At 52.2% G+C, this 15,064-nt stretch overlaps 1 protein-coding gene across 1 annotated transcript in view; it reads right to left on the bottom strand.

The window, feature by feature from the left end:
• Nucleotides 1-2,209: 2,209 nt before the first annotated feature.
• Nucleotides 2,210-15,064, bottom strand: part of ABCC10 (ATP-binding cassette, sub-family C (CFTR/MRP), member 10) — a 16,150-nt gene continuing 3,295 nt past the window's right edge. Inside the window, 21 exon segments of the mRNA XM_010079592.1 lie at nt 2,210-2,345; nt 4,345-4,457; nt 4,657-4,709; nt 4,712-4,741; nt 5,192-5,337; nt 5,690-5,943; nt 6,365-6,525; nt 6,806-6,975; nt 7,122-7,410; nt 7,413-7,455; nt 8,238-8,433; nt 8,810-8,945; nt 9,355-9,546; nt 9,941-10,018; nt 10,413-10,602; nt 10,825-10,923; nt 12,297-12,468; nt 12,617-12,696; nt 13,194-13,333; nt 14,019-14,175; nt 14,386-14,613. Of these exon segments, the coding sequence (XP_010077894.1) occupies nt 2,210-2,345; nt 4,345-4,457; nt 4,657-4,709; nt 4,712-4,741; nt 5,192-5,337; nt 5,690-5,943; nt 6,365-6,525; nt 6,806-6,975; nt 7,122-7,410; nt 7,413-7,455; nt 8,238-8,433; nt 8,810-8,945; nt 9,355-9,546; nt 9,941-10,018; nt 10,413-10,602; nt 10,825-10,923; nt 12,297-12,468; nt 12,617-12,696; nt 13,194-13,333; nt 14,019-14,175; nt 14,386-14,613 (3,063 nt within the window).

Here is a 15,064-nt window from a genome sequence, read left to right as displayed (position 1 = left end):
TCTCACAACCAGGACGGGTGGTGCCGGAGGAGGGTATGGCCTTCCTGCCAGCCCACATTCTGCCCGGCCCTTGGTAACTCCTCTTTGTGACTGCTGGAAGGGGCTTTGTCCACGTTTCTGCTGGCGTTGGGATGTTGCTTCTGGGGCCCTTGGGACAGTTGTGGCCACGTGGGCCTCCCTGGCCCCATACCGGATGGGGTGGCTCCTGGCTGTTTTCGGGGTGGCTCCTGGCTGTTTCTGGAGGCTGTCGTTTCAGATGCCATGTCCCTAGGGAGCGAGCAAACACCCTTGCTCCTGGCCTTGCGGTTCTGTGAGCCAGTTCAGAGACTCTGGAGATCATTTGGGGTCTCCTCATGCCTTTCTTCTGCCCTGGGTCATGCTCCCTCCTCTTGCTGTCGGACTTGGGGTTACAAACATGTTCCGTACTCTCCTCTTGATGATCCAGGGGTCTTCTCCCCCCACTTTACCGAGCCGTCCTTTCTGGTCTGGCCACAAATGACCAGGCTCCTTCCCCTCTCTCTCTTTGCTGACAAGGAGGAGCATGGCCTGCTCCCCTCTGGGGTCCTCCGAGCCCGAGCTGGTCCATCTCGTATGCCCTCGCAGGTAAATGGACGAGGCTGGAGATGTGCTGGGGCTGGTTCAGGAGCAAGACAAGATCCTCCTCTCCCCTCCCAGTCACTCCAAGGCAGGCAGAGGGCACTAACCTCAAATCAGCCATTACAGTGTTTTTTGATACACCAAAGGCTAAGCTCCCCACAGGGGATGAGAGGACAGGTTACTGAGCCTGGGATGACCATGGGAAGCAAATATAGTCCTGCCTCCTCCACCATTGCTGAAGCATGGCTAAGAGGCAGCAGGTGGCCAGGTCGCTTTGCCTTTGTACCAGGTCTGCTCTTGCCCATGCTGGTGCAGGGTGCAGTAATCAGCGTCTCTGCAGGGACAGGGTTTTCCATGCCTCCTCCTGGCCACAGAGGACTAAGCAGTGGCCTAAAAAACCCCACAACCCAAACCCTGTTAATGGCCTGTAGGGTTGCAGACCTGGGTTCAAGATGGTGTGAAGAGAGCAGGCAGAGGAGGAAGCACTCAGCCAGGAGGGAGACCTGGGAGAGGGGACTGGGGCTTCATCAGAAAGATTATTTTTTTAATACATGGATGGATGATGTACCTTTATCAAATAAAACAAATACAAGCCCAGAAACTGTATCAGAGAATCAAAGTAATTTAGGTTGGAAGGGACCTCTGGACACCAACCTCCTGCTTGCAGCAGATCCAATTAGATCAGGTTGCTCAGCTGCTTGTTCTGGATTCATATCTCCATCACTTCCCTCAAGAATGCAAACTCAGGTTGTGCACAGGAGTAGTCCCACGCCATGCTCTGGCTGCAGAGGTGGAGATGGCTCCTACAGCCCCAGGGAAAGGAAGAGGCCCTACCGCAGGACAGCATAGCAAAGGTGTGTACCTGCTATGTGTTGCCTCAGTGCTGGGAAGAAGGGGACAACCGAAGACTGAGTCCAAGGGTTCAGATGGGAAGAGCAATCTGATGTGAAAATTGAAAGCAGCTGTGGGTTTGTGCAGCTGGGAGGAGTACAGGAGGGACAGGGAGTTTCACTCAGAAAAGTGATCCTGAAATAAACTAGCCTTCAAGGCCTTTAACGTAATCACATTCTGGCTCTTCAGGGGAAGAGCTTCTCCCCTGTAAACTGGAGGAAGAGCAGCAAGGTCTCCAGCTGCAACCTTCTGGGCTTGGAAAAGCCAGTACCCTCTGAAAGTAGTGGGGAGCAGGTAGGGTTGTGTTTGTGCAGAGAGGGCACTGCTCCTGTATCTCACAAGTCTGTGTCTGGGGGCAAAAGAGGACAGGAACCTGAATAAGAGAACTTCAAAAGGATGTTTCCACTTTATTTTAAATTGCACATGTGAGACTATGTCTCAGACTAGTAGTTACTGATTCTTCAGTAAGGAGAAAAGCCCTCTGTAATCTCAAAGGGGAGCCTGGATGGGGAACAGCATCCCACCAGCCAGGCTTGCATGGCCCTAAACACCCCGTCCCATCTTCCCTGCTGAAGGAAGGGCTGCAGTGCCATGCTCCTGCCAAGATGCCCAATTGCTGCCTGAAGGCAGGAATAACCCAGGGACAGCGCTCGCAGCTGACGTGAGAGGAAAGCCAGCCACAGAGCCCTGAGAGCGGCCTGGGCTCAGCCCAGGAGGGAGGTCATTGCTGTCCCCTGTGCAGGAGGCGCTGGAACAAGGAGCCGTCTTTCTGGCTTAGGTGGGTGGGTGAACCCAGCTCTGCCACTCTCCCATCCTGCATCACCAGCACACGGTCTGAGTCCAAGATGGTGTTCAGCCTGCGGACAGCAAATGCCAGGACACGTGTTAGTGGATCTAACGAGAAACCCCAGATACTGCTTCCCCTGCAGTTGAGGGGTGGCCCAAGACCTGCCCAGCACCAGGATCTGCAGAGCTGCTCCCTGTACACTCAGGGACACACTGCAGTCCAGCTCCCCAGAGAGCCTCTGTGCACTGCTGAAACACATCACCTCTCCAAAGAGCCTTCCTGGTGTGGGCACGGCAGGGCACCAGGAGTGCAGAGGGAAGCTATGTGGAGGGAGAGCTCAGGGCACACCTGATTCTGGGGTTGCACAAGATTTCTCCATTCCCACAGGAGAGTTATTGAGTTGCTTTTGTCTGCCCCTACGCTTCCTCACCTGCCACTTCCTGAGGGCAGAAATGGACTTGTGCATCAGCCACCCTTCCCCAGCAGTCTGGCATCTTTGCTTATGCTGCCACCACCAGTGGATTTGGCAGTTGCCAGACTGCCAACCACAGCCCCCGCAGCACACGTATGCACCCAGTTCTGCCCAGCCTGCTAGCAGGGCAGCAACCTCTGGCCCTGAGGAGGGAGTTCTTCGCACAGTTGCGCACTGTTCAGTGAGAAACTACGGCCCTGCAAAGCTGCAAGTCACAGGGAAGGCACAGCACAGGACTTGAGCAGGTAAAAGCATTATGGGGTTTAGGACTCTAATTACATATTCAATCCCAAAATAAAAAATCCAGGCTGCAGCACTGGAAGTGACCTGAAAGGACAAAGAACAAATACTGAGTCACTTCCCATCCTAGATTTCACCCATCCAATTAATGTTTCACCTGAAGCTGAATGGCATGGAAGAACCATGGGTGCAAAACAACCTTGTCACCATCTCTCCCTCCTTACTGCTCTCCCCATCTCCCTTCATCCCAGCAGAAGTGGGGCTGACGCCATCTTCAAGCCAGTCTCACTGCCTTGCCTGCTGCCACTCCTTTCTCTCCTGGTTCTCCTCTCTAACTACTTCTCTACCATCAGGTGTGGCCTCCCCCCAAACCACACACCTCAGCCCACAGTGCCCTTACCTTTCTACTCTCTTTCTGCATAATCTCCCTAGCGCAGGAACCACGTCCCCTTCACACCCCTCTTGCCTCCCTCCTACCTGATGTATTTAACAAGACCTACTCAATTCACTTGCCAAGCCCAGCCCAACCTGCCTGTCATCCATCACTCCCACTTCTGTGCAGCAGGACACCAGCCCCTGCCACCTGCTCATTTGATTTTTATTTTTGTGGTAACCTTCGTGCTTTGAAAACACCTGCATAACCCTCTTCCAAATACTCCTCCACTTGGCAAGAGTGGGAAAACCCTGGGCAGAGAGCACTGCCTGATGCTGAACCATCTCTTGTCACTATCCATAGTATTCACGTTTTGCCCTCCTCCCTCCACCTCTAACCATCTATTGCCCCCACTCTTACACTAAATCTCTCTGCTGTGGGGCAGGCGCCGTTTCCCTGTCCTGCCTGGGCAGTGTCAAGCTTGCTGGCATCAGGTGCAGGCTGGGACCAAAACTCAGGGTTTCTGGAAAACCAAACAGCCCAGCATTCTGCCTCCCCTGGCCAGGAACTGGCAGTCCTGCAGTGCCCTCTGCTGAGCCTGCTCCTCCCGAGTCTCCACACTGCTCCTTTCTGCAGGATAGGTCTCCACAGCTCCCTGCCCTGTTTGGCAGAAGCACAAAGTCCGCTTCACTCCCCCAGTCCCTGTAGGCAGTGCCCAGGAGAGCCATCTGCCATACGATGCAGTATTTTGCCCTTTGTTGGCCCCCCACTTTCTGGGTACGTTTTCACATCCAGTTGTTCCCAGCACATGGGGGCTAATAAAGCAGAAGAGGCAAACTACTGGCAAGGTCCAGCCCTTTGCACTTGAAAAGCCTCATCGTGAAGATCTCCCCGCTCAGGTCAAGGCCTAGGCACAGCAGGTGTGCCACCACTTCCCAGAAGCGGGAGGATGAATTTACGTGTGGAGTGTGGATTCCTCCGTACCTGTGAGCAATTGTCAAAACAGTTTTGTCAGCGAAGCGCTGGCGGATGGTCTGCTGCAGCAGCTGGTCTGTCTTCTGATCCACGCTGGCTGTGGCCTCATCGATGCAGAGCACCTGGCAGGGACAGAGAGTGAAGGGAGCTCCCAAGCACCACAGGGAAGACCCAAATCCCTGCCTAGAGACAACCCAAGCAGTTAGTACAGGACATCTGTTCCCATCACACCCCCAACTCTGCAGCGCTCTGCTTTGCTGTCCCCACACCGCCATCAGCAGCTCACCCTCCCCCTTGCTCCGATGGAGGCAGGGCACTCACCTTGGCCTGCTTCAGGAGGGCTCTTGCCAGACACATCAGTTGCCTCTGTCCCATCCCCTCTCTCCCAGCTCGCTGTCCAATCCACCTGCAGGGGTTAAGCTCAGCAGTCACCCCACCAGGCTCTGCAGGGCCCCAAACAGCTTCCCTAGTCTGAGGTTTCCCCAGGAGCACTCAAAATCCCAATCCTGCTCAGGCCCAGACCTTGGGAACGGGAGCCTTTACAGCTGGACACAAGCAACATCTGGCAGAGATGCCATGCTCCCCTACAACGAAGGACTGTTTATCTCTCAGGCTCTGCTCTAACATCCACTGGGGCCTGGTCTCGTCAGCAAGTTCCTGCCACCTAATCCATTGCTGATAGATCTCAGGGAATGCCACTACATCCCACTGACCTGTTCCCAGTGTGGCCCCACCTCAACAATTCCCTACTGCATCCACCTGGTCCCTTTTCCTCAGCTCCCTGATTGACCTGGGGCCTTCTCCCCTCTCCCAGCACCAGGGCTCACCAGCTGCTTCTCGCTGGGTTCAGACTCACCCATCTGAGTAATGGCATCCCGCAGGTGACACTGCTCTAGCACTTCATGGAGCTCAGCATCTGACCATCTTCCTTGGGGGTCCAGGTTCTCTCGGACCGAGCCACTGAACAAAAACGGATCCTGGGGGATGATGGCCAGCCTAGATCTGCAAGCAAACAAGTGCTGAGGGCTCATGGGGTGGGTTTTGCAGAAAAGCAAAGGCCTGTTTTGGTTTGTGGTTTTTTTTTTTTTTTTTTTTTTTTTTGTCTGGGGTGGGGTGTCTTAGCTTGCTACGTATCTTAGAGGCACAGAGACGTGGGTCACATATTCAGCCTGGTTTCTTTAGCACAGCTGTTCAGAAACAACAGAGCAACTCATCAGAAGTTGCTACAACCAGAGAAAAGGGTGCCATGACAGTAAGTCCTTTCCTCCTCACTCTTCCCTTTGGCATCCAACCACTGATAGCTCTCAGCCTCCAGCCCCCCCAGCTACCCTCCACTCTGCTCAGCCCTCCATACCTCAGCTCCTCCAAGCCCACCAGCTGGCTGTCAACACCATCCAGGAGAATCCGGCCTGATTTCAGCTCCACCATGCGGAAAAGGGCCAAGAAAAGGGTGGATTTTCCAGATCCCGTGCGACCCACAATCCCCACCTTCTCTCCAGGGTAAATGGTGAAGCTCACACCATCAAGTGCATTGGGGAGGCTCGGTTGGTAGGCCAGGACCACCTGCTGGAACTCCACAAGCCCTTGGCTTGGCCAGTCATCAGCAACCTAAGTGGGATACCAGGGTGAGAAAGAGTATGGCCATGACCCGCTGTCATCTTCAGCCCCACCTCTCCAAGGCCAAGCCGCATCCATCCCTTTGGATGGTTGCCTGGCTTCCCAGCAGACCCAACACAAAGCCCAGCTCCATCTCCACCCCCCCTCCTAGGTTGGTTTTTCTCGCACAGCTTGGACCTAGCACCTGTTCTGCTCTCCTACCCCTTTTCATCATTCCAGCCTTCACCAGCTCCTGCCACAGATTCATCTACTCCCTGAGGAATATACTGGTAAAGGATGAGTGATCAAGCAGGTTTGTGTGGGTGAGGGCCCTCCATTCCTTCATTGAAACCCTGTGATCTCCCCAGGAAGCAAGTACAAGGCACAGAGCCAGAAGATGGGCCAGTCCTTGAGAACATATTTGAGCTATTACCTGGACCAGTTTATCCTGGGGCTCCATGGGGATGTCTGTGGTGTATTCCTCTGTCCGTTCCACACTCACCATCATGGTCTCTGTCAGAGTGAAGCTGGAAATGAGGTCTGAGAGCAGGTTTGTGACAGAGAGGGCGTATGAGAGCGCCAGGCCCGCAAGTCCTGCGAGGACAAGAGCATAAGCAAGAACGTTACTGGCAGGAAGGAGCTGGGATCTTGGTGGCAGGACAAAGAAACAAGGGAGAAGCCAGCACTCTGGAGTCTGGGATCCCACTTGAGGATGGGGACACACAGGAGGAGGGACAGGAGCTGAAGCACTACACTGTGGGTGACTTGCAGAGGGACAGAGAGCTGGAGCTCTCGATCCTACCCCAGTGCAGGAAGATGTGCAGCTCTGGGCCGCAGCCTAGAGATGGGCATAGAACAATCCCTGGCCGCCTACCTGGATTTCCCAGTTGCTTCTGGTGCTGGATGATGGCAATTCCTGCAATAGCAGTAACCACAGCGACCCCAATCATCTGCAAGCGGATGTCCAGCCACTGCATCGCTGTGTTGCTGGCAAAGAGGCAGCGCTGGTTCTGCTCCAGGCGCAGCTGATTCTCCGACTGAAACCTGGCAGGCGCACAACAGAGGTTCACACCACTCTACCCTTTTTTTTAGGGACGTTCCTGCCATCCTAGAACCAGCCCCACATCAGGAAGGCCCTGGACTATAAAGCCACAGTTCTGACTCTCTGGGTGTTCTTTCTTTCCACCCACCTCTGGGTTGCCCGCATGGCTCTGATGCTGCTCAGTCCCGAGAGGGTCTCTGAGAAGTGTGTGTAAATGGGAGACAGGGTGACACTGTAAAGGCGCTTGAGCTCCCGGGACGTGCGCCGGTAATAGCGCTGGATGGAGAAGTAGAGAACAGCCAGTGGGAGTAAAACCAGCCCAATCCAAGGGAGGCCATAGGCGATTATCACCAGCATGCCCAGGAGCCCGTACAAGTTGGCCAGGAAGATGTTGAGGAAAAATGGCAGGCTGTCATCCACCCTGTATAGGTCTGAGTCAGGATCCGGCCTGTTGGTGTCGTGTCAAAGAAGGTGACTGTGGCCTGGCAACAAAGGAACCAGAAATGATGACTTGGTCAGCTGCAGTGAGATCCAGCCACAGAAAAATGCCCAGGAGAGCAGCACCAAGGGGAGCTGATAAGACCACAAAAGGATGGCCACCACCATCCCCTTCCTTTCCTGAGCTGGAGAAGAAATCTCAGACTCCAAAGCCAGCATCCACTCGCAGCGATACAACTCATGCTGTTTGCATGGTAAAAGGAAGGAGCTCTTCTGTGGTGAACAGCAGACAGCTACCAAGATCCCATACTGGCCCACCAGTGGCCAGTGAGACAATCCTCTGATCCTGGCCTCTAATCCTATCATGCAATCCTCTAATGCTAGCCTGAGTGCCCAAGGAAGTCCAAACCCTAAAGAAAGTTAACTGGCACATACCATCATCAGCCCTAAATCTTGCTTAATGACTCCTTCCAATCCCATCTGCATCTGAGCTCATGATCCTGCAAAACTTACTTTGATGCAACTGGCCCTCATCTCTGCTGTACATTTAAACCCAATGAGTGAATAGGTGCAGGTGGCAGCCATTAAAAACCCCTCCGTGGAATGGAACAAGCCTTACAGGACACATTTTGAACTCCAGCTCACTGGCTCCTTGTGCTGGCTGTGGCACAGCCCTTTCTGGATACAGGCCTACGAGGAGCTCGTTAGCTAATACCAGCAGAAACCCTAATCCACCTCCCAAACCCTTACTCACAACTATGAGAAGCATGTCAAGGCAGAGCGACGTGCAGGAGCCCCAGCCTGCCCTGGACTTTCTGACCATTACCTTCAGAACCCTCTGGAGCAGTCGGTTGTGAATGACAACGGCAGCATGGATAGTGCCATAAGCAAAGAGGAAGGCCCGAAGAACGGTGAAGAGGGAGTTGGCCCCTGCAATGCTCCCATAAACTGTCAGGTAGAAATTCACATCCAGTGAACCATTGGAAGGCATTGGGCTGGTGTCCAGAGCCTGAATGGGGGAGCTGGAACACAGGAGGAAGAAGATTATAGATCTGTCAAGGTTTCCATGACAGTAAACTCACAGACAGGGCATGAGAACCCAGGAGCATACTCAAGGGGAAACCAGGATATGTTAACCTGGTACTCCTGTGAGAGACCACCCCTTTGCCATGCTGGCACAAATACTCTGATTACTATGCAGCTAGGGGTCTTCCATCGGCCCCAGGTAGAAGCCCTTTGGGCACCTCATCAGATCAGAAATTTCTATTCTCTTTTTGTCAAAGCAGCCACACAGATCCCCTACAGCAGGGTGGTCAGTTTATCCTTGCTCTCACTTAGGGGCAAAATGAGAGTGTGTTTCCAGCTTCCTTCGGCATCTCCTGACGAGCGTTCACTTACACAAGCCCAAAGATGGAGAAGAGAAGCAGCTCTGGGGAAGGCGCGGAAGCTGAGCAGACCATCATAGAGGTATTTGCTGTCTGGGATATGCTGGAGATCCAGTGTGACAGCCACCAATCTGCGATATTTCTGGATGCTACAGAGAAAGACAGACTGCATAAAGAGGGATTCAACCTTCCAATCAGCAAGTATGAAGCAGAAAAGCTGGAGGGGAAGCTGCTAGACAACTTTTGTTATTTTCTCGCTGCCCAGTCTTCCCCTGCCTCCACTCTCCACTGTTAGTAGCAGAGGAGGAGCAAGGAACAGCCTTGAGCTGCAGCAGCAACAGGGCACTGCTGGAGGAGCAGGCAGGCAACTGCAGGCAGCAGTGGGACAGCAGATCCTGTTCCCACACATGCACACTCCCAGCGGCGCTACTTTAGTTTGGGTTAGAGAAAGGGGGTCTTCCTGCTGCAGGGAGAGCAATTAAACCCCTGGTTTCTTTTCTTCCCTTCTCCATTGGAGAGGAATGTCTAAAGAGATGTGCTGCTGGGCCACTGCCTTACCTTGCATCAGGAGCAGTGAGAAGAGGATGGATAATGCCAAGCAGCTGCCCACTGCCATCCAATATGCCTTGTAGACCTGAAAAGCCACTGCCCCTTCTTTCTTCTCTTCCTCCTTGTGGACGAGATTATTGTTCTGGGTTGGTTCTTCTGCCTCTGTCTTTACAGCCTCTTCTTCGCCCTGTTCATCAGGGGCTGTGGGGTTAGAGGCAAAAGCAAATGTCAGTGCGACAGAAGTTCCTCCTGCAGCTGTTCCTTGCTGTGAAAAAAGCCAGTCTAGTCTATGAGGGAAGCTTTTCTTCCCTCCTCTCTCCCCTTTCAAGACAAGTCCACCAATCCTGGCAGACCTTCATTCAAAGCTGGACCACAAGTGGCAGAGCAAATTCAAATACTGCTCCAAGCCAATACCCAATGATATGTGAGCCTCCTCTCCCTCTGTGCAGACACTGCCCACAGATCAGCACTGCCACAGCAGAGCAAGGTGGTGGGAGCTCTGCTTTAAGGCCAGCAGCCATCAGGTACATGTTCTGTCTGGGTGCTCAGCTGAGCTGTGCTGCCCCAGCCACCCTCACGCTCGCCAGGTATAGACCTTTATCCTTCTGTCTCTTGTCCATATCCTTGAACCTGGGGAAGGCTTCCACAAGTGGCAGGATATCCGCTGGTGTGCCTGTGAAGGGAGACATGCAAATGCTTCAGTCTGTGAGGAACAGATGCCAGGTCCTTGCTGCCTCTTGCTCTGAAATGGCCCAATTTTGTTCTCTCGTAATAATTCCTATTATACTCCTCCTCTCACAGCACCTGCACCCTTGAAGGCCCTGCTCCATACAACTTGCTATGATCTTGTGCCTTATCAGCTCCCCATCTCTAGGGCTGTCCTGCTTTATCAGTGCATCTGCACATTCCCTTCCATCCCATCTTTGCCCACATGCAGTGTCCTGAAGCTCTTTATCATTGGGTTCCTGGCTAGTTAATCCTACGACCCTTACGTCCGTCTTTGCTCAAGCCATTCCAAGACTGGCACTCAGGCACAAATGAATGCCTGAGAAGACAAGTCAGTGTACCTGTCTGAACTATGCTGCCATTGTCCATAAATACCAAGGCATCGGCCTTCTCCAAAAACTCTGTCCTGTGGGTGCAAAGGATCCTGGTCTTGTGTTTGAGAACTCCGAGAATGCATTTCTGCATAAGATGGTTGGCTACATCTGCATCAACAGCAGCCAGGGGATCATCAAGGAGATAAAACTCTTTGTCCTGAGAGGGAGACAGAAGACAAGGATACAGCTGCTGGCCCTGCCAGAGGTGGCAGTGCTGCAGAGAAAAGTGCAAGTGCCTCTGTGTGGCCCACCGCTAGCACCTTTAGGCTTGCAAAGACAGGCTGCCAGAGCATACTGTACAGCTGGGCACTTCCAACTTCTTTACATCTGACTTGGCACCGGGCACAATCTGCTACAGCATGACTGCTTTGCTAGTTACCTGGTAAACAGCTCTGGCAAGGGCTATTCGAGCCTTCTGTCCCCCACTGAGTGTCACACCATTTTCACCCACCTCTGTCTGGTCACCTGCTGGTAAAATCTGAAAGATTCAAGAAAATCCATTTAGAAGGGACAGGAAACTACTGGAGTCCCTCTCCTGCCTCTAGCAGAAATCCCTTAGGGTGATACTTTATTGAAAATTAAACAATGCAAGACTCCATGCACTTGTTCTGCAGACAGCTGTCAAGCTTGGCCACATTTATGCCACTAAACTCTTTTACACTGTCGTGGTGCAATCCCCTCCCTCTCCTGAGTCACTCAGTGCTTGGTGCAATACCCTTCCTGGGTCATATACCAACCTAGGGTGAGTCAGTAATGAACTGTGAAAGTGGTGAATTCAAGTGTCAAGGTGCCTGGATCCAAGTATTTCTGTGGTGTTTGTGTGTTTGTTTGTGTGTTTTGTGTTGATACATATATACTTAGAATACCTTGTAGTAAGTTAGCATGAATCTTGTCATTCTTGAATCTGTAATTAAGTCGCTATTTTAATCATAACACATTCTCCTGAATCACTTGTCAATCATTAAATTGGTTAACGATTGAGTGCTGCCAAAATTTAACCTTCGATTTACCTCACACCATTAATAAATCTTGAATTGTTGCTAAATCATAACCATGTGGGACATTTAATCTGCAACATACACTCCAGAATATGGTGGCCACATTTGAACTACCCACTGAGAGCAAATTCTGGTCTGAGAACTCCAAAACTGCACCTGGGAATCTTCTGGGGAAGCAATAGCTGTGCCTGCACCAAAATCACGCCAGGGCCCATCCAAACAGTTTAGCGGTAAAAACTATTGAGTGTCAGTAGCTGGAAACATTTTTCCTCTTGATTTAGTAGCATAGGAGTAGTCTACTACTTCTCAAATACATACCTTGCCTCTACAAAGTATCCTCAGCTCCTGCCAAAGCAATCAGGAGCTCCCAGTGCTTGGCACTTCAGAAAATCAGGCATCAGGTTATAAACCAGGAGGAGAAGGCTTGCTTCCTACCATGTGTAATAGCAGGTTCACTGGCTAACACAGCCACAAGCCTTACACCTAGAGTATGTATATTACTGATGGGAGGACCACAGACTCAGCCCTTCCAGACCCCATAAAAGTTCCTTCCGAACCAAAAAAGCATCAGGTGTTCATAGGTTCTGCCTGAAAACCCATCATTTTTCCACGATCAAGAGCTTTTGGCTGGGCAGAAGAAACCATCCAAAATGCTACCAGAATGACTTCACACCCTAAAGAACAGTGGGGCCAGGTATGGGCTGGGATTGGTAATCACAGTAATGCCATGTGATTGGGCCATTGGAAGAGCAGGCTCAACCCTGCAAGAATGAGAACTGCACCTAGTGAGGCTTAGGCTGGATGCAAAAGCTGGCCAAGGAGGTCCAGGCAGGTTTACAGCTTAGGCACTCACATTCAGGTCCTTGGAGAGGGCACAGGCCTCCACCACTTCCTCGTACAGCCTGGCATCATATTCCCGCCCAAAAAGGATGTTCTCACGGACAGTGGTAAATTGGATCCAAGGCTCCTGTGTGGCCAGACCAAATCCTTGATCCAGGTCACAAACATACACTCGTCCACCTTGCCTGCAAGCACACCAGAGGTGGGTGGAAAGGGCAACAAAGGAGAACCATCAGCAGACCAAAATGGCCTATAAATAGGGACAGCGGTGGACAGACCCTGCCTGCTGTGGCACAGAGGGACCAGACAGAGAGGAGTCTTTAGGCTACTTACTTAATGAGCTCTCCAGTGATAGCTGCAAGCAGAGAGCTTTTGCCGGAGCCAACCTTCCCAACCACCCCCAGGAGCATCCCCTGCAAAGGGAAATGAAAAGGAGCAACCTGATGCGCTAGTACAGAGAGGCTCATCCAGATTTCTTGAGCTGCACATAGCCTGTAATAAAGCTGACTGCTGTCTTAAACTAGGACTATCTCACAGGTCCAGCAGCAGAGTTGAATACAGTTGTTAGGTAAACTACACTCCTGACATGGCACGACACAAGTCTGCAAGGAGTGTTAACAACAGCTGTGTTATTCTGGAACCCAGCTGTGTTCCCTGCCCAGTCCTCTCCTGCAGCAGTGATGGAAAGCAGAGCGAGCTGTCTCACCTCCAGTCTGTAAGGCAAGTCTGGATCTCCTCCAGCATCCTTCAGCTCTGAGAGACGTGATACGTGTCCTGTGCCTCTTGAGCAAGGGAACATTTTGACACATGGCTCATAAGACCAGGAAAGCATGAAAACATGTCACCCTTGCTCCTTTATTTGGCTTCTCTAGTGCCACTCTTCTCTCTTACCTCCTGCATCCTTGCTTACCTTTCTCACTGTCAGGTTCTCAATGTGCAGTTGCAGTGTGCCTGTGGATAAGGGCTGCCTGGTGCTTTCCTCCTCAACTGGTGCCCATGAGAAGGCCGCACATTGCATCTCCATGGCAGTAGCAGTACCTGAAGGGCTATCTGCAAGGGAAAAGTAGCACAGCATTACCCTACTGCGAGAAGGGCAGAAAATGAAAGGCACCTGGCATCACAGCTTTGCTCCCAAATGGATGAGACACAGACACAGCACCACTATGATGCCCTGGATCCAACCACAGAATGAGAGGCTTGCCTACTGACTTGCCCTTAAACTTATACTTACTTTCCTCCAACCCTCCCATCACCAGCTCCCACCAGACACACATGGTGACCTGCTGGCTGTCAGGGAAACACTGCAAGGATAACCTGTTTTTCTTACTGTTGAAGGTAAAAGAATGGCAGGGAGGTGGCAAAAGGCAAGCAAGGAGAGAAAGGGAGCTCAGGAGAGGGGCATCCACTCCAGCCTTTCTGCCAGGCAAAGCCAAGGCTTCAGTGTTAGAGGAGCTCTGGACAGAGGGAGCAGCTTCTTCTAAAGGGACACTAACAGCATGGGCTCCAGGGGGACAAGCAGCGGCCTACAGTTGGTAAAAGATAAATGTTATAGGCTTGTCTCCCACTTTCTACAGAAATGAAGTACCTTCACTCTGCCTCTGACAAACTAACATGTTGAATCACGGGGTTACAGCCAGCTGCCCTCCAGTACTGTGCCTGGGTCTCCCACCTCAGCTCTCTGCTCCAAATGGCCCCTGTGCAGAGTGCCAAGCCCAGCAGCATCCTTTGCCATTACCTAGGGCATAATAAGCTTCCAGATCCTGGTCCATGAGTTCAAGGAAACGCTGAATTCGATCCAGGGAAACTTTGGCTTCCAAGGTCCCATTCAACACCCATGGGAAGCTGTTGAGGGGGAGAATGAGCATCCCAACAAGAGCCAATGCTGTGAACACCTGCGTGGGTAAGGAAACAGCCATAAGCTGGAGGCGGTACCTCCCTTGCACCTTCTATCCTCCAAACAGCTTCACCAGTGAGAGTCTGAAGACCTGTGGGGAGACACAGGCTGGGTTTATTTCCCAGAGAAGATGCCTCAGGACTGTAGCCCCACTGTAGATTGTCCTCTGCACAACACAATGTTGGAGCTCTCCCTACTACCTACTCACCTTTGTGGCAGTGAGCTGGTGACCCAACAGGACATAGGTGATGAAGATGGCAATGGAGATGACAACAGGCAGCGCTGCCCACAAATACACGCACACAGCATCCAAGTAGTGCATGGCTCTTAACTTCTGCAGCTCTTTAGCCCGGCAGGCATTTATCCTGGTGCTGAAGTGCTTCTCCCAAGCATAAAACTTGATCACACGAATGCCACTTAGGAACTCTGTCATCAGCTGCAGGCAAAGAGGAAAGCACATAGAGCAACCATTGCCTGCCTAATGCACCTAATGCCAGCTGGGCATCTGGGCTGGGCCAGGTTTGCAGCTGCCTCCTGATAAGGGCCAGGCTGGAGGTACCAGGAACCATTTATTGTTAACAAAGACAATCAAGTGGAAGCTACTGTGAACTTTGCTCTCACTCATTCCACCAGCTTCCACAGTCACCTGTGCTGCGTATGGCCCAGGGAAAGGCAAAATATTAGACTACTTCCCAACTGAAGGATGTGCAACACAGGTGAAGGGATGTGTGGAATTACTAGCTCCAGCCTGGATACCATCTACCTGTGTTGACCTGACAGTGCCTTGAGATAATAACGCCCAGCTCTCAGGCCCGGTGCTGCCATGACACAGCTAGTCTGTATCTGGAGCCCGGCTGGCTCACATCCAGCAGCTCAGGTGTCCCTGC

This window comes from Pterocles gutturalis, unplaced genomic scaffold (genome assembly GCF_000699245.1).
Source record: "Pterocles gutturalis isolate BGI_N339 unplaced genomic scaffold, ASM69924v1 scaffold12934, whole genome shotgun sequence".
Lineage (NCBI taxonomy): Eukaryota > Metazoa > Chordata > Aves > Pterocliformes > Pteroclidae > Pterocles > Pterocles gutturalis.
Note: the sequence above shows the minus strand (reverse complement) of the source record. Positions and strands in the feature narration are given on the sequence as shown.